Source organism: Papilio polytes, unplaced genomic scaffold (assembly GCF_000836215.1).
Source record: "Papilio polytes unplaced genomic scaffold, Ppol_1.0 DF822067.1, whole genome shotgun sequence".
In the NCBI taxonomy this organism is placed as follows: domain Eukaryota; kingdom Metazoa; phylum Arthropoda; class Insecta; order Lepidoptera; family Papilionidae; genus Papilio; species Papilio polytes.
In genome coordinates, this window is record NW_013527137.1 from 4,536,391 (window position 1) to 4,555,860 (window position 19,470).

Genomic DNA, 19,470 nt, shown 5'->3' on the forward strand with positions numbered 1-19,470 from the left:
GTTTTAAATCTTAAACTAATCTGAGACATATAGATATGTGGATAATAGAAAAGTGAAAAACAAATTTAAACGTAGTATTTCCTTTTAAGAGAAAACCTTACTCGGAATATCGTAATATGGTAGAGCAACGAACGACGATTAAATATTGAAAATGTAGACCTAAAATGTTTCGCGCATCTGCTTACCATTACGTAAATTAGTCGATGTTGAATAGCTCCGTACTTGTGTAAAATTATGTATACGGAAAGTACTGAAACGAAGTTATATTCTGATGGAATTGGATGTTTAACAAAAATGTTTCCAATGTAGCTTCGTTCGATTTTATATTTTGCATAAATTATATTCACGCATAAAAATGTTTTTATCTGGTTGTCATAGAATAACATTTGTTCAATGAATCAAAGAATAAAAATTGGGTTCGTAATTACCGCGCTTTTTTCATTTTGAGAATTGAATAATGTACATTGAGATAAAACATGAAAACTCCGTATAAATTTTCTTTACAGACTACTTTTAATTTAAAATGTAATTTGCAGTAAAAAATGCACTTATATTAATGCGCTTGCAGTGCAAAAGTACAATAAAGGTAAATGCTATGACAGTTTCGCAAAGGAAAAGGATTTTAAATAGTAGGCGAGGGGTAACGCTGTGCTAAAATGAGAATGTAGGCGGGGGACCTCGTTAGCAAAAGACTTTTCACAGCGCTCTCCTCTGATTGTCACGATCTGAATATTTACTGTCACCTCTCCAATGAAATTTCACCTCTATTTGTTACGGAATAGAGTATAAAATACTCTATTACTTTAACTTAACACAGTATAGGGAGTAAAGAAAGATAAAACTCTCCTGTTCAAAGCTTTTTCCCAGAAATGTAACTAACTCAATGTCTAATTAAATGAATCATTTATTTCTTTTTATTTTTACTTCGTAAATCTGTTAAGAACAATGTGATTATTGTAATTGAATATTTATTGAAAATACAAAGGCATGTAAAACATTTTTTACTTTTTCTTTTCTTTATAAAACAAGAATTTAATCAAGATAAATAGCATAGACTTGGAAGGCAGGTGTGCAAAATACTTTAGTACATACTAAATTATTTAGAAGGCATTATGTGGGCGCAGTTCATTACGTCATAAAATTTTACACCAACTGAGAGGAAAACGCTTGCTTCTTGATGATATTTTGCTGCCTAAATATGAAAATTAATTTAAAGCCTGTTTTTAACTGCTATTCAATGACCACTTACAGAAATTGTGAAAGGGAAACCAAAGTACCTTTTGCTCTTATTATTCTAATAGAAAAAAGAAAAAAATAATTTAGAATTTAGAATTTCATGAATAAACAAAGACAAACACTAAAATAAACTTACCTTTAAAAAGCTATATTATCACTAAGTATGTTTCTTATTAAAATAGCTGTTTCAATACTTTGAAAGTGAGAGCAACTGTGGCTCAGGGGTTTAAGCATTAGCCTTGTAATCTACAGGTCTTGGGTTCGAATCCCGCCATGTACCAATGTGATTTTCGATTTTCGAATTTCATATGTACATAATATACCCGAAGTTCTTACGGTGAAGGAAAACATTGTGATACAATCTGCACATATCGACGAAGAAATTCAAAGATATGTGTGAAGTCGACCGACCCGCACTGGCCTAGTGTGGTTGGCTATGGCCTAGTGGCCCTTGATTTAAAAGTATTTTTAAACATTTCAAATTATCATACGATCAAAACTTAACAAAGACAACTAAAATTATATCTTATGTTTGTCTTTTGTTAAGTATTTTAATACTTCACTGGTCATTTAAAAACCAAAACATTAGATTGACTTGTTACGTGAAATGTTTTTTAGGAAGCTTAAAATTCCGTATAAGTTTTGTGATTTTACTGATACATTATGGCAATTTATAACTTAATGTACATAATATAAAGATCATTATTCCGTATACATCGTATTTTTGCAATTAAACTTTATAAAAATTCAGTCATCGTACTAAATGAGGACGTTAAATTTTTATTGCGAACTTCCCTTAGAAGATAATTGACGAGGCGTTAGAACTGTAATAAAATGGAAGACGAGTGAAAGCGTAATAAAATATATTTATAATAATATTTTTCTTTATTACTTTTCTTTTCATAAAAGAAAATCAGAATGGTCAAAAAGGTTAATTTATTTACACCACTAGTAATCTTTCCATTATTCAATGATAGAGAAAAAAAAATATTTCTTTTACTTCTTTATAACCTTCTAAGGGTTTGTGTAAGTCTAACAGTTTAAAATATTATTGTGAGCAATCTATTAGCATATATGTGCATCTGTTCCAGAATTCTTTCTATCTCCAAATTTCCTTTTTTAAATCAGTTTTGATCTTATCAATGTTGATCTGAATCAACACATACATAAAAAATAGTAATTATAACACACATTAAAAATAATGAAATAAGAATGAGCGACATAAAAATATTTTAAAGATCAGATGACGTCACTGTAAGTACTTTTGAAGCGCTTTTCAGCTCAGAGAAAAAGTAATAACTCAGTTAGCGCCTCTCGCCGAGGAAATTGACATCCTTTGTCGCCTTTGAAACACTATACCGCGTTTCGGAGAGCGGTCATTTGCACAGAATTGAGTCAGGGATACACTTCAAGAAGTAAATCACATAGCTTCAGTGAACTTGCTGAGCTACAAGTAACTATGTGATTTTTACACTGTTCAATTTTTTTAATTATCAAGATGGATTTCAACAACACCCGAAAGCGAAGTGCAACTTTATGCGTAGATAAATGTAGAAGTCATGGAGGTGTATCTGCGCAAAATTGGTTGTCTTATGTTGTAATGACAGTTTTCTTAGCACTAAAATTGTATGCTTTATTACTTTTAACTTTTTTAAAGATGTTCTTCAAGGTGTGTTGGGTCTCTAGTATAAACTTTATTTTTTAAATTTACAATAACTTTTTTGATATTTGAGAAAATATCAAGTTGTTCAGTGAACACCCATCTTTATATTGCTTACTGAACGGATTTAGGTCAAATGGAAGACAATTAAATTGAGTCGATTTTGTGATAGGGGATTGGAAAATTGTTTGCATAAACCGTTCGGAAGGATTTACGTCCAAACCGATTTATTCATTCCCTTCAGATAAGAGAAAACTGGAAAAAATATTTTAACGTAAAGAAAAAGTTATTATTACTTATATTTAACATTTACTCCAGTGTTTTATTGTTGATATAAAACGTGGACTTGGTTTTAAAGTAATTAAATGATAAGAACTGGGATGTACTATAATATTATTTCTGTGAAACTATTGAAAAAAAAGTATCAATATTATAAGTCTATTTATGTAAATATGAAAAAGGTATCATAATTAAATAAAAAAGAATTAATCATCGATCCTAATACATAAAAAAACTAAAAACATTTATAAAACTAAAATTAAACTTAAAAAAAAAACATACAGACGAATTGAGTACCTCCTTCTTTTGGAAAGTCGGTCAAAAAATATCAATTAAAAAGGAAAAAAATAGTTATTGGTTAAAACGAATAGGATCAGATGATGTTAATATTCGCAATTGAATCCTTATAAGTATGACTCTCTGAAGTTTTTTTTTTAATTTGATTCTTAATTGAATGGGTATAGAAGAAGCGAGAACATTTTTATTTCTGGCAAAGCGTTCGCCATCTATGTAGACATCGATTGAAATGTCAAACGCAAACTCGGATAATTCTCCCCAAACGAAATACTCGATGTACGATGCTTGGAACGAATCGAGATTTATCAATTTTAATTATCTACGAGTATATCTCATTGTTCAATACTAAACGAATATTGATGTTCAAAAACATTTTACAGATTAAAATACATTACTAATATGAAAATAATAAATTATTTCTTGCTTTGTTATATCATGAGCTTAAAAGGATTTTATTTAACACAAGATTTTGCCCGCGACTTCGTATGAACGAAATTCAAAATCAAATTATTGAGCATGCTTATGCGTTATTATGCATGCCAGGTATTTATCTTTGTGCCAAGGTTTATGTAGATACATTCGGCCATTTAAGACTTACGTAGGTACAAACATTATTTTCGTATAGTTTTAGTATGAAACGATGACGAGACGATGGGGACATAAACCAGAAAGTGTTAAGAATGAATGTGCATGGCTACAAAGGAAGAGGAACACCGAAGAAAATAGAAAGAGGATATGCTTAAGAAAGGAGTGGTTTCAGATATGACGGCTGATAGAGATGTATGGAAGAGCAGCACATACTGTGCCGACCCTCCATAAGGGATAAGGGCAAGATGATGATGATGAGTATTAGTATGAAAGTTCATTGTTTTACAGAATATCCTAATTCATAAAAATTAAAAAGGTCCACACATTATGTAGATATTTTTAACACAACTACTCACAAGAAGTTACAAAATAGGTATAATCCAGGTGGGTCATGTTTCGCCCGGCGTTTATTTTAATTTATGAAAATGTCAAAATAACCCAAACATTATTGTTAGGTAATGCTCTTGGGACGGCTGTCGGTCTGTACCTGTACCTTAAATTAACATACAAATGTTAAATGTAGGAGAATAGTTTAATTAATTTTTAAATTTCGTATTTGCCTTGAATACAATTATCTAAATAAGTTGAAGAAATTTTAGTAACACAAAACTGTTTAAAATACTTTAAAAGAACCTAAGTAGAGTGATATTAAAATTGACCCGTGTCGCAGGGAGGCGGAGGTCATAAAACTGTTTCAAACTGAAACTACAAAAGTTATTTTGTAACTGAAATTAAAAGTTAACGCTTGAGTGAACATAAATGATAACAGAGAAGGCGTGTTATTCTGTCCTGGAATAACTACAACACTAAATTAAGTGTAACTTTTTTTATAAGATAACAATTGCTTTTATTTCACACGAGCTGTTGCCCGCGACTTCGTCCGCGTGGTATTAGAAAACATACGAACTATATGAATTACGAAAAGCTACGTATCACTCGGAAACCAGACATTTATCAGGGATGAAAATTATCTATGTGTACTCCAGACTTTGTTTTATATCTGTGCCAAATTTCAATGAGATATGTTGAACCGTGGCAGAATGATCGAGTGAGCATTAAAAAACTAAATTAATGAATCCCACGGGAACCGTAACTATTCCCGGTATAAAAAGTAGCCTACGTGTTCTTTCAGACTATGTTATATGGTATATAAACCTGTTCCAAATTTCATGGAGATCCGTTCAGCCGTTTAGTCTACAAACGCTACCAAACATCCATCCATCCATCCATCCATCTAAACTTTCGCATTTATAATATTAGTAAGATTTTAAATTAACTCTTCCATTTTACACTCCAATAATATTGTAACTTAACCGCAGCGGCTGTCCATTACGAGGAATCCCTTAGTTTTGTATGTAAATATATCAAAACGAGTGTTATAAATATAGTAAAATAGCTTAACATAACATATTTATATGTAAATTGTATTCCCATACTTATAGCAGACAGATAACTGACCCTTAAAGTATTATCCAACATTGAAGTTTTGGGTCGACTTAATAACATTTTCTAAATGTATTCCGTTATTTCGTTTATCCTACGCAAAAGTATGATGTTATTCTAATGCAAGTAAATTTCAAACAAGTGTTATTTTCGCTTAAAGCGGTACAATTTTTTCTTATTTTTCTATTTTTAAATCTACACTCTGTATGTTCCGCTACATTCAGTTAGAATAGTATTAAGAAACGATGGCTTTTAAATCGCTACGCCATTTTACCGACATCATATTAATTAGTCCTTGTACCTACAAAATCAGATGACGCCATATAACGCTTTATCACGGATACAAGTCAACAATAATCAGAGCCCTCAATCCCAATACGATCACAAATGTAAATCCATGATTTTTGTCACACGACACAAAAGGAATACATAAGGACCGAAAGTAATCAAGATATACTAATGAGTCGTGGTCATGGTAATCAACACTAGGCGACGCCAACCGACACATCGCTAGCCATGCGTTGCCTTATCGTGTGTACCATTTGGTTCGTTTTTTTTAAACATATTTAGTGAGATATTTAATAACATTAAGTTTCTAAATAGGTTTACGAGTATATCTACTACCACGAATAGTTAAACCTTATACAGCGTGATTCGTGTAATATTTTTTTCAAATGTGTAATTCTATTATTACATAATTGAATATAGCGCTTTAAATTTTAATAAGACACGAAATAAAAGACGGTTATTTATAAATAGACAAATTTAATGTAAAAATTTTCATCCTTAATAATAAAGTATAACTGAATAAATTTCTAATTATGTTGACTAGATATTGACTATTTCCGGCAGTGGCTCTCAACTTCCCGAATCCAACGAACAACCTGATAACAAACATTAAAGTAAATAAATTATTCTCAATTTTTTATACATCGACAAAAAATCGTAAATGTTTTTAATAATTAATTTAATTTTTACAGATATTTTATCATACTGTATATTTAATTCATCAAGACAAGGTTTTACAATGATAGAAGTGGTTTATTGTAACTTAACATTTACTACATTAATAACTTATATACTTATTTTCAAATTCGTCCACATTAGCCTAATTTAAAACTGGAGTAATTGTTGATTTATTTTTAAAATTTTCACCTGTACAAGTGAGAGTTAAGTTATGATGTTTAAAATTGGGTCAGTGTTACGTTCCAGTTACGTAAAGTCTTGCAGTTTTTTTTATTAAATATGCACCTAACAAGTGCGATTTATTCATGCAATATTTATCTTAAATTCATCAATTTTAGTAAAATAAGCAAACACTTATTACCTATTATTTATCTTCATACTTAAATTAATTAAAAAAAACTGTTATTTTGATTTTAAAATTAGCTGTTTAGTATAACTAGCTAAAATTTATTAAGTGAAAGAGAAATTATATTTTTATTAGGTATTTAGGAATTTTGTTTTCATTCGAAATAACAACGTAAACAGCGAAGTAAATTTCAGTTTTATAAAATGGAACATGCGTCTTTTGAAAGAGATCTTTATTCATTTTATTTCCGAGTAGAGCTCTTGACGACTGAATATTTTCAGAAATCCCTTTTGAAACCTTCCTTACTTCAGTTCTATATACGAGTACAAGTCGACAATAACTTTTTGAATTCACGACTTTCACTTTCTACTTAATTTTATAATTAATTATTTAATACGTACCATGATCCGGGCAGTAGTGGCGTCTACGTCGTCGGCGTCTTTGATCGTCGCATGTATCCACGCAGGTTTCCTCTGAAATAAATTATTTTATGTAACAAGAGAAATAACATAACAATTAAGGCATTTAGAAAAATTATGAATAGATAAATTCTGACGTCCTTAATCGACTGACTATTGCAACTTAGCAACATACTTATAAACAATCCAACAGCGTTATCGAATAATACTGTATTTCCTCTTCCCTCACAATAATCCGCATTCCCATTTTCTCAGTTTAAGAGTCCCAGCACGGCACTCGCGGCCGCTTTAGCTGTTACGAATATTCGTTGGCCGAGTAGAGTATTTTTTAAATGGTTACACGACACAAAAAATATAAGCAAGAAGCAATTTAACTTATGTTTATAAAGTTCGCAAATTATATTTCTAATTTATCAAATGTGTTTTACCATGAAATGGAACAAAAAATTGTTGTTGTCCCTGTTTTTAAAGAGGATGAGAAGAACGATAATATTTTTGACAGTCGAGAACTGTAGTAAAATACCGTCACAACAGGAGGAGGAATGGGCGGGTGGCGCTGCATCGTCGTCATGTCGTGCCAGCGCTCGCAGCTGCAGTGTGTACGCACGGGAGCCCGCACTGGCGAGGCCGGGCCCAGCGAATGTCGCGTACGGACTTATTTCGTAAACATCTGATACACAGATAAAGTAAATGAAATAATAATAACGATTGGTTGTAACTGCATTTCGGAAAGGAGTAATAATAGTACTGATACGATAATTTTGTAAGGACAGGAAATTGGTCATAATCTACATACCTGGTGGATCTGGCAATAATTTGGGTGTTGGATGTGGCGCGTCTCCGTAAGTCCCGCAACCAGATTTGTCACTATTGCTAGCGACACGTGCCACCACACCGTCAGTTCTAATTGAATTTGATATGTTTTAATCTAAACATTTTCTATGATAAATGAAAGTACTTATAAAGTAGAGTATTGTGGACGTGCTTACCTTTTACGTCTCAATAGTATTGCAAGTATAGTCAATGCAGCCAACGATAGAGCTGCACATAATGCTAATAGCAGCGCCAGCTCGCCAGCTGTAGCTGGAAATGGAGCGTCCACTTCTTCAGCGAAACTACCCTCAAGTGGTACAGTCGTAAAATCATAAACCTCCCGCGTTAATCCTGCTTCATTAGAGGCCCGAGCAGCTACGCGATATCTCGAACCCGGAGTTAAACCTATCAAAGATCATGAACAGATGTCATTCTATTTAAATTAACTCACCAAAACGAAGACATATAAATACACTAACCACTTAAAATAACTTCTCCTCCAACCGGCACATCTCTTGCCCCCAATGCACCAGAACCGGCCCATTCTAGTTTTAAGGCTACGGGTCCACATCCCCCATCTGACCATATGCTCGTGTCAAATCGCGCATGCGTAGCATTTGCCCTTATCCACCTAGAATCAGGAGGTGCTGAAGGCGGACCACCTGAAGTCCGCACTGCTATCTCAGTCCCTGGAGCTCCGCCGGCCGAGCCATAAGCACGATAAGCTGAACCACATCGTAGACCACTTAAGGTCACAGGACCAGGGTTAGCAGATTGAATACGCCATTCCCCCTAAAATATTTATTATTATTTCAATACATGTGCTTTATTGCTGCTAAATAGGAAAACAATGTGATCAGCTAATTTACCTCTGGTGTAGCAAGCCTCCAATGCAATGTATAAGCTTTAGGAAGTGCATGTCCAGGTGCTCGTGGCGTGGGCCTTAGATCAAGTTCTAGTTCCCTAGACCTTGCTTCTAACAAAGCTAAGCTTGGTGGAGCTGGTGGTCGTAGCACAATCACTCGCCAGGTGACAGAATCTGAGCCGTGGGGATTTTCAGCAACGCATGTGTAATTATCAGCATGTGACAATTCTAAGCCTAGAATGAAAAGTTCAAGACTGGAGCGGAATAGAAATACATTTACTTAGGGAAGTAGATTTAAATACGATTTGTATACCTCGTATAAGAAGGGCATCTCCTTCCAATTGAAACGGTGGAACTGGATGCAGAGGATTACCAGCTCGAAGCCATCGTTTAGCAGGAGGTGGTACTCCTCCGACTACACAGCGTAGTGAAAGAGAACTTCCAGCTGCTTCCATTGCTAATCCACCAAAAGACGATATTCGGGCCGGTGCTGGAATACGATTTAATTATACTACTTATCCATCATTGAGTAATTTCCGCAGTTGAATATAAAGTCACCTAATGCACTGGTTTGACAAGCAACGACAGTTGATGGTGGACCTTCTCCGGCGCTTGTGGCTGCTCTGACCCAAGCTTCATATGTTCTACCTGAACGTAGTCCACGCAATGGTTTCATGCACTCTTCGCCATCAACACATGAATTCATTCTTGTTACATTTGGTTCCTGTGATCTAAAAGTATTAAGTTATTTTTAAGACGGAAGGATAAAAAGTGAATTCAGTTATTAACTAGAAAACCTCATTTGAAAGGAAATTCAATGCTCAAAATCTTACCCCGATAAATCTTTTACATATAAGGTATAATGAGTTAATTTTCCATTAGGTTGCGACGGTGGCAGCCATGATGCTCGTAAGGATCGTTCACTCAAAGCTATAAGTTTCATACCTCCTGGCGCACTTGGTACTGCAAAAAAATTATTAGTCAAAACGTGCATATTCTTACATTTGTACTTGGTCGTTTTATATACATTTACAAACCATCTTCATCTGTGCGACAGAACTGTGGAGCAGACAACGGCCCATCTCCTGCCGCGTTGTGTGCGCGTACCCTTATTTCATATTCAGCATACGGTGATAAACGCGACACTGTCGTTTCTTCCCCCTAAAGGAATAAACTTCATAGCTAAATTGAACATAGCTCGATGGTTGTAAAGATAGAGTAAACTAATGAGCACATCTTTAATCCTCTTAAATATTGTATTTTGCCTGTAAGCTAAAAATTGTCCATAAGACAAATAAAATTAAGCATATTGTTCACGAACCTGAACTCGTAAATATGCGTCCTGAGGAGGCAACAGTGGGTCAGAATCACGTCTTGTGTATTGCAGCGTATAATGAGTTATGATGCCTCCTCTTGATTCCGGAGTTGGTGGATGCCACGATACTCTAAGTGAAGTTGAACCACTTGATATGCAGGGTAGCAATTCTGGACTTCCATTAGGAGCTTAACAAAGAATATCATAAAAACTTATAGATGAACTCAATCGATATGATTGTTATTACTGATCATTATTTACCTATTTTTGAAAAATGATGAAATAATAAATATGAAAATCTCACATTGAATTCTAAGGATACTTACGAGATTCTAGTGTGTGTCGATAATGAGGTGGTGACAGAGGCCCAGCGCCGGCGGCGTTGTAAGCTCTAACAGTGATGCCATATCTTGTGGCCGCCTTCAGTCCTCTTAGAGTGGTACTGGTCGCGTCCGCACTGGCTCCACTCTCTGAACCGGCGTTATCACCGTGCCCCTTACCCTCCTCGGATACTTCCCACCAACGTATCGTATAGCCGAGTAATGTACCGTGCCATGTTTCTCTCGGCGGTGGCTACGGCGACAACAGTAAATCATTTTTTACCAAAAAAACATCCTTTTCAGATCATCAAATATGAATTTAAAGATTTTCGATAGTACAGATTTTTACTAAATTTCCTTTTTATATCAAAAATTCGAATGTATTTGTGGAAAACATGGAATAAAAGTTATGGAAAACAATACCTGCCAAGTGACAAGTAACTCTCGAGCGCGCAGAGCTCTCACTATTATGTCGCGCGGCACTCCGCCCGGGGCTGTTCAAATTATTGTGAAATTTAAATAAAGGTACGGACTTCACAGTTTAAACTGAATATTTAGCTATAAAACAATTATTACAAATAATATAGTGATACATGGTTTAAACATTTTTAGGTAATTTATTGTGCCAATTGAGCTTGGATTGATTGACATTTTCGCATTGCGTCAAATTGCGTTATATCTCCTTGGATTGTACAATGTAATCTAATTTTTTGGAAAAAGACACATAAAACAATCCTCTTATTTCCCTCCTAACATACCTTTTGCATATTGTTTGATCTATTAAGAAGTTAAAAAAATAAGGTCTTGGTTACCTTCTTCTCTGGTAGTAAAATGTAGAGGCGTAGTATAGGGTGAAGCGCCGACGTCGTTGTGTGCGGCGAGTCTAAGGACATATCGTGTGTCCGGAGCTAATCCGGTCACCAAAGCCCCGGCGCGCCCCGGCCCTTCCGATCTGAATGGTCAATAGGCTTAAACAATAATCCTCTTGTAATGGAAAATCGGACTACAACCGAAAACGTCACTAACAATCATTAAATATTTCATGTTTGTACGGATCGAGGGATTTGCGTATATTCCATCTCTTTGTTGTTTTAACATTCATTAAATTATGCCATTTATTTCTGAACAGAATTGTTTGTTTTAGTTATACATATTCCACTGCTTAGATATACGCTGTAGAGATATTGACAGATAATTTTAAACACTATGCAGTTATATGTTGCAGTTTAAATTCCAATTTGCATTTTAAAAAATTACATAGTTATTTAATTACTTTAAAATAAATTGAAGTGTTACTTACGCAACGTGAAGAAGATCTGAGTTTGTAAGTGTCACATTTACAACCTCCGGCGTGTCCCAGGTGTTCATCAATGTAGGAATCGGTACACTCAAGCCGACATTTGTCATGTCGACTGCAAGAGCTTTATATTGTAATGTATAATGCGACACAATTACTCCTCGTGCGGCTCTCCAAGTTACTCGAGCTTTTCTCGACCATAACTCAGAAATGCGAACTTCTTCGGGCACGTTAGGGCGTTCTGCGCCAAGACAAATTATTTTAAACTAAGAGAAACTAAAACAGTATTTAGTATCACTAGTAAACATATAAGAAAAATCATATATTCAAAATATAGCATTGAATACCTTTCACAAATAATCGAAAAAGTAATTCATCGTTTCCATACAAATTTCGCGCCAGACATCGGTAGTCCCCGGCGTGTTCCGGGCCCGCGTGGTTTATTGTTATTTCTGACGTTATCATTCCATTTCCTACGTCTTTTGTTTCCACTCCTCCTGTTCCACTATTATTAAATGAACGATAATTTAATGGTTTATAATCATAGCTTAAAAGTAACACTTTAACAATGGTGACGCCATGATTAAAAAAATATGGGGAAGAACTGAGACCAGTTTAATTCGATTTATAGACGTTTTCTACTTATATACTGAGGATTAGAATATTCTATGCAGACAAGTACTTACAGTAAAGATAATGGACGTGAATCATGTGTCCAATGTAAGTGGATCTCCGGTTCCCCTCTTACAGTGCAAGTGAGCCTCGCAGTTGATCCCCTCACCACCCATCTAGTTTCTCCGCCTCCGTCACCTCTTGTTAGTATAGGTGGCTCTAAGTGTCAACAAATAAACCAACTTTTAGAAATAACCTTGGAAATCTCCGACAATTACTTTATATTATTTTCATTTTTTGATAATTCAGATTCTCTTTCTCAGTAATTATTGAAGTCTTGCGTCTCAAACTAATCAAGTAATTTTAGAAATTAATTTAATTACCTCTTACGTCAAGATAGAAGGAATGATGTAGAAATGAATGTTGGACACGTGCTGTACATCGATACCATCCCTCATGATTAGAAGTAACCGCTTTTAGCCAAATAGTGCCATCAGATAGAACCGTTCCTTCAGTAGAGTCTGATGAATCTGATTGGCTCCATAAAATGTGATGCCAATTGTCACCTCCTATGAATAATTTAAAATCAAAGACCCCAACTTGAAACAATGGAATTAAAATTCGATGAGCTTACCTGAAGAAAATTCCCAAGATATTCTTGGAAATGGTTGACCTTTAGCAGAACACGGCAGAAGTACCGCAGCTCCGACTGACACTGAAGTATTCTGAGCACGCCACACCCAAGACGGTGATTCTATTCGTAATAACTGTTTTAATTGATAGGTTATTCAACTCTAAGGTACACGTACAAATCATACTGATAACAATATTCTTGAAGCAGACTACAACGATATTAATATTTAAATATGTACCTTTTACGATCAATGGCGCAGTATGACTAATTGTACCAAAATCATTAGTAGCTCTGCATGTGTATTCCCCAGTGTGTGCAGAAGAAAGATTATGTATAACTAAGAGTGAGAAAAAGTCCATGTTTTTTTGTTCGACCTTGAAACACAAAAAATATTAATTCAAAAAAAATCCATAATTTAGTCTGTAACATTGTTACAAATTCTAAATTTTACCTTTAATACAGATGGTATTGGCAAATTGTCTTTATGCCAAGAAAATAATATTGGTTTATCGCCTGACACTAAGCTACAAGTTGCTTGCGTACTTCCGCCGACTTCGAGTTCCTCGGGGAAGTGGAATGGCATTATTTTTGGCGGTTCTGTTAAAAAAAATCAGTTAATCTTTTTCATTTAACTTTATTATCAATTTAAAAAAAATATGCTTACTATGTACTTCGAGACGAACTGTTCTTCTAGCGAGTTCTCCACTCTCAGCTCTCACCTCGCATGTGTAACTACCCGCGTCAGTACTTCTTACTGTTGGTAGCCTTAATATCCCAATGTCCTCTGTTGATTCGAGACTTGAATCTATTGCTGATCCATCTTCACGACGCCAAATTACTTCTCTGTAGGCATTAATAAAGGATTAAACGAAATTTTTCATTAGCGAAACTTGTAGTTTTAAAAAGCAATTGTCATCATCAAAGTACAAAAAGCATTACTCTTAAATTTCATGTACCCACTTTATTGGATATCCTGAGTAAGGGCAATTAAGTATAACATCCGTGTTTGTTTTCACATGAATTGGCGGCAGGTATCGAATGTTTGGTGGACCTGAGGAACAAAAAAGGACAATAATTACATTGTTGATTAATTAACGTCATCTAACATAAGTTTCGGAATTACCAAATATATTGAGTCTTGCATGATGCGCATGAGAGCCACCAGAGTTAGTAGCATTACAACCATATCTACCGCCTTCGTCTGCTGTTCTAATTGTCACACTTAACGTCGAGACTATTGCTCCTTCTTCACCGTTAGGTAGAGATTCTGCTCTTGTATTTACACTATATCTACAAAGCAATCATAAAGTCAATAACTGTACTGAATACATTTTAAAAACCAACGTCTTGATTTTGGAACCTATTTACTTACTTATCCGGAGCAGAAGGTAAAGGTCTATTATCTAAAGTCCATAATATTCTTGGTGGTGGAATACCATTAGCCGCGCATCTTAATACAATACTTTGTCCTATTCTGGTGACAGCTTCACTAAATGTTGAAATTAATCTTGGTGGTCTATCTGAAATTACACTGTGATATAATTACCATAAAAAGAAATATACAACTGGATAAAAAGAATCGTGGAGTACCAGCTATGACAAGTTCGGATCCAGAAACAGCAGAATCCATGTGATCGAAAGCTGTACATTGATAAAGACCAGCATGATGTGAACGGACTGGACCTAGCGATAGCCGAGATTGGGGTGCATGAAGAGGTCGACCTTCATGCTGCCAACTTAATGTTACACCTCCACCACGACCACCTTGTACTGAGCAATTAAAAACTCCTGATCCACCGGTTCCTAGCATCTAAAAATGTAGAAATTATTTAGTTTTGTATTGGAGTATTTCATAAATAAATGATATCGACAGAATGCACTTACCATTGGATTTGGAGTAACAGTAACAGTTAACGGTTCTGTTACTATTAATCGTATAAGTATTCTAGTTGAAGATTCAGTTCCCGTAGAACAAGCATAACGTAGAGCGTGATGTGGTCGCACGTTAGGTAGGATGAGGGCACCGCCCTTAACTATTCCTTCACCTGGAGTGTGAGCTATCCAAACCCCGCTTGCTTCCTGTCGCTGCCAACTGATAATTTGTATTGATAGTGAAATAATTAAAATTTTAACTTTCTCTTAATATCTTCGACATTGTATTTTTTTACAATTATTGATAACTTCTATAACTAAATTTACTTACGTTATAGTATGTCCACCGATGTGTCGTATAATACAAGGCAGTATAACAGTATCTCCTGTTCGTGCTTCAACTGAATTTATTTCGTTGTTTTCCAACCAACTACTATCTGTTCAATTAATTTATATAGTTAAAGAAATAAACTCTCATTAAAATACCTAAATATTGCATTAAACTCACCATCTGTAGTAAGTTTTACGATTGGACTAGGTGTATCTAACGCGATACAAGAATATTCTGCTTGCATATCTGCTTGAGTTAAATCTACACCTAATAAGAAACCACCCGCACCAGATATCCATCGGGAATCTGTAATATAACCTTCAATATAATCTACTTTTATAACTTCAGACGATTATTATTGATATATTGATAAGTTTTCTCAACATACCGCCACCAATATAACTCGAGGAAAGTGTAAGCCCGTCTTGGATCCATCGGATATCAACGAGACCAATTTGTGGGGATATCTCACATCGCAATACAACCGATCCGCCAACTTTAGCCGGAGTTAACTGACGTACAGAATGTGATAAAACGTTATCTTCAACTGCGAACAAATTAATTTTATTGATATCTGAATGAAAATTATATATTTTTTTTATAGTGGACCTAATTTTTTATTTATTTAAGAAACTTACTAGATCTACAATAGAGGTACAGGAAGACCGAATAAAGTATGGATGGATTGTGTGATAGAGGATATTCTTTACGGGAATGGATTTATATATAACTGTTGATAGCTGTATGGAAAAGCAGCATATCTTGTGCCTTCCCCTCCATAGGGATAAGGGTAAATTGATGATTACTACATCTACAATTGAACAGATGTAAATATTTAACTAACGTTAAAAGTACTTATTAAAATTACGCATTTTGTAGAAAGCAATTTCACCTGTTTTCTTAAAAGTACGAATTCAAAAAGCATTAGTAGAAACAATACAAAAATAAAATATCAAAGTGTCGAATACTTTCTACAAAACTCATTTGAATAAGAATAAGCCTCTTTTGCGCCTCCATTTGTTGCCTTTCAATTTTTCCTTTGTAGTCGGCTCTATTGTATGGAAAATGTTAAAATATGGTAAGTAAAATCTGCACCACAAGCTCAGTTTGGAACAGAAAAATATTTTCGAATAAACACAAAGTTTTATTGAAAATCCTTAAAGAATTTAGTCTTCGAAGAGTCTTACTTCTTCTTGACCAATGTTTTTTTTTCTACACTTAACATTAACCAATATGTAAACCTTCTTTTCCGGTTTAGTTCAAGTGTAATTGATCCGAGGAATTTTTACTATCACAAACAACTTGGCTATGTAATGTGAAACTACCTTATAAAAAAGTGACAATGGATTTGAATAAGTGTAATTCACAATTTGCGTAATTATGTCTACTTATCACATATAGCAATTATTTTATTACATTTCATTCCACTTCATCTTAAATAGTATGAAATATCTCTGTCTTTTGAGTTATCTAAAAAGAAGAAATGTTAATATATTCAATTACAATATCAAAAGTTTTCAGACAGCGTACTCCGCCTTTAGCATTAGGATCTATAATTTAACTTAAAAACTGTTTTTGCTTCAAATACTTCTGAACAAGGAAAATTTACCTTGTTACGAGCTCACTGTAATGTCATTTTTAATTCCTTAATTAAAAGTTTTGGCGTGTAAAAAACTCGAGCGGCCGTTGGCTGTTTTTCATTTTATTTCATATTTCCCTCGCTGTGTAACGGAAAGTTAATTGGTTCTACTCGGCTCAAAGTTGTAATTTGTTTTTTTTAGTACATCTGTTTATAACGAAAGGACCTTTGTTTCAGTTGCATTATGATATATTTATTAACTATTTGTTTAATTATAAAAATAGGCTAACTAGTTATTTATTTTTAATACTAAACAAGAAACGTGCTAGCGTCCACTTAGTAGAGTTAACATAACAAAATGTTCTCTATCCAAAGGCATCTGAAGCTATAGAGTTACAAATGATTACATTGAACAAACGGAAGGTAGAACGTAAACATCAATGATGATTTGAGGTCTCTTCCACTTGTACCAAAAATGTTAATTTTATTTTGTAACTGATCGATAAACATTTTTTATTTTCAGTACAGTAAAACACTGGTACTCACCTGGTTGTAGTAACATAGGTCTTGATAAAGTGGTTCCCGCTTTATTTGACGCCTTACATCTTAATATCGCACTACTTCCGCCGCCGCCGGCGTCCACTACTGAGCGCCTCGCGCCGACCACCAGCCGTCCGTCGTTTATCACATGCCTAATGTTACAAGGTCAAAGGTGACATAAAACTATTCAAAATAATACAATTCAATAAAGAATCTAGAGTATATTCTGCCAAAATAAAACAAATTAACAATTGGTTGAAAGAGGATCTAATTCTTTCCTTAAAAAAGTTTTGTTATTAATTTGTCCGTGTAGATTATATGCCAAAAAAAAAACTATAGGAAGAATTTGCTTAAATAACAATTAAAGAAGTCAGGGTATGGGCAGCTCGAATATTAAAGTTTTACATTAAGGAATAATTAATTACATAAAAACTTCATTCATTTTAGACGAGACTAATAGAAAGTAACTAACTACTGGTGAATCGTTAAAGTGATATTTTATTTACTTTGCTTAAAAGTTTTCAAACCGCTCCATACTTCGTACGGAAGAGACTTCGAATTTAACTTAGTCTTAAAGGAGTGAGATCGTAAAGTAGACCAATTTATTAGCAGTTCGCTTTAAAGAGCTCAGCTCTGTTCTGTCATTTATAAATTGAATCCTTAGGAACTGAATCTTAACTACCTACTTGTAACTTTTTTGTAATAGAATTGTAAAACAATTATTAAAAAAATTAAGAAGCCATTGACAACAGTGTATTTCTTACCAGCAATAAATGCTTATCTTAACACTTAGTGTAGTGTCATCCAAACGTTATGGTTCGCGATTTTGTAAAAGACAATTTTACCCACCTAACAAATTATACCTGCCAATTACTTGCTCACAACTGACTACAAATCGATGAGAATCATAATACCTATGTAGTTTAAAAAGTAAAAGTAAATCAAATATAAGCTAACCTTAAGCCGGGTATAGTTGTAAGGATCTGTCCCTCAGCAGTGACCCAGTTGACGTCAGGCGTGGGGTGGCCGGTAGCGCGGCAAAGCGCGTGTGCGCCGCGTGTGGCCGGCCACAGCACGCGCGCCGGCGGCTCCACTGTGAAGTGTGGCCGCTTCGCACTGGCCAGTGCTGCCGCGATGATGGCCAATGTCCATGGTATTTTATACCCTTGACAAAACAAATGAATCTTAAACGTTGACACCATTTGTTTTTTATGTGTGATTTATGAGCGGCGGTTTTATCCAAGGCTCGTTTATATGATATCCAAAATATATGCACGAAAATCTCGTTAGTTTATCGTTTAACTTTGTGATATAACATGAATTATTATATCGGGTTGTCATGATTTATTCAAAATAAAATTATGCAAAGTCTGTTAAAATGCAGATTAGCAACATATTCGAACTAGAAAAGTTAAATAAACAAAAATTGAAGTTGAGCTGTACAAATTCTAATCTCTCGTGCGCTCTTTTCAATGTCATTAAAATTAATAATGCACCAATAACCGATTTATTCTTTTATTAATAAATAAATAAAAAATGAATAATAAATTACGTACTCGTGTAATATACCTTTGATATAAGGTTATTTTACTACACATAAAAAAAGTGTATGTAAACTTTTATAGGACGATATTTAAAGCGTACATCGCATAATTTGGCTTTAAAAGGAAGCGGAATGTACATCGCACCATTTTACATGTACAAAATAGATATTAAAAAGATTTATTATTATGCCGTTTATTGTAGGCCACCTCGTAAATCAAGTAGTGTGAGCAGCCTCTATTGGCCGGCCGCTGCGTTATTTACACCCAACGGTAATGTCAGCCAACTGCATTTTGATTAAAAAGTTTTAAACTGAATTTTGTTTTAGTAAAAGGAAAACTATACTTTTATAATGGTTTTGTTTTAAGTTTTGTTGTAAAAAATTCTAACGAATATTGTTATTTACTCAGTAAAACAATTTTACCTTTTACAAACTTTAAAAGTACTTTCCATGATTATATTGTAAAAAAGGATATAATTTCACTAAAATGTTTATCTCATACATAGCAAGAATTT

The 19,470-nt window shown here is 34.3% G+C and overlaps 1 protein-coding gene across 1 annotated transcript; it reads right to left on the bottom strand.

Annotated features, from left to right (window-relative positions):
- Positions 1-6,331: 6,331 nt before the first annotated feature.
- Positions 6,332-17,549, bottom strand: LOC106107057 (Down syndrome cell adhesion molecule-like protein Dscam2). Its single transcript, XM_013287746.1, has 32 exons — positions 17,419-17,549; positions 15,682-15,840; positions 15,471-15,599; positions 15,294-15,399; positions 14,975-15,182; positions 14,681-14,900; positions 14,463-14,610; positions 14,214-14,380; positions 14,051-14,141; positions 13,755-13,933; positions 13,542-13,687; positions 13,329-13,464; positions 13,091-13,210; positions 12,840-13,025; positions 12,531-12,675; positions 12,192-12,349; positions 11,848-12,085; positions 11,360-11,499; positions 10,971-11,041; positions 10,554-10,800; positions 10,234-10,415; positions 9,950-10,073; positions 9,746-9,875; positions 9,471-9,643; positions 9,226-9,402; positions 8,917-9,146; positions 8,527-8,839; positions 8,224-8,452; positions 8,031-8,137; positions 7,758-7,904; positions 7,217-7,288; positions 6,332-6,387 (listed from the first exon to the last, which is right to left on the bottom strand). The coding sequence occupies exons 1-32, from the start codon at positions 17,432-17,434 to the stop codon at positions 6,362-6,364; spliced, it is 4,920 nt and encodes a 1,639-aa protein (XP_013143200.1). The 5' UTR covers positions 17,435-17,549; the 3' UTR covers positions 6,332-6,361.
- Between the last annotated feature and the right edge of the window lie 1,921 nt (positions 17,550-19,470).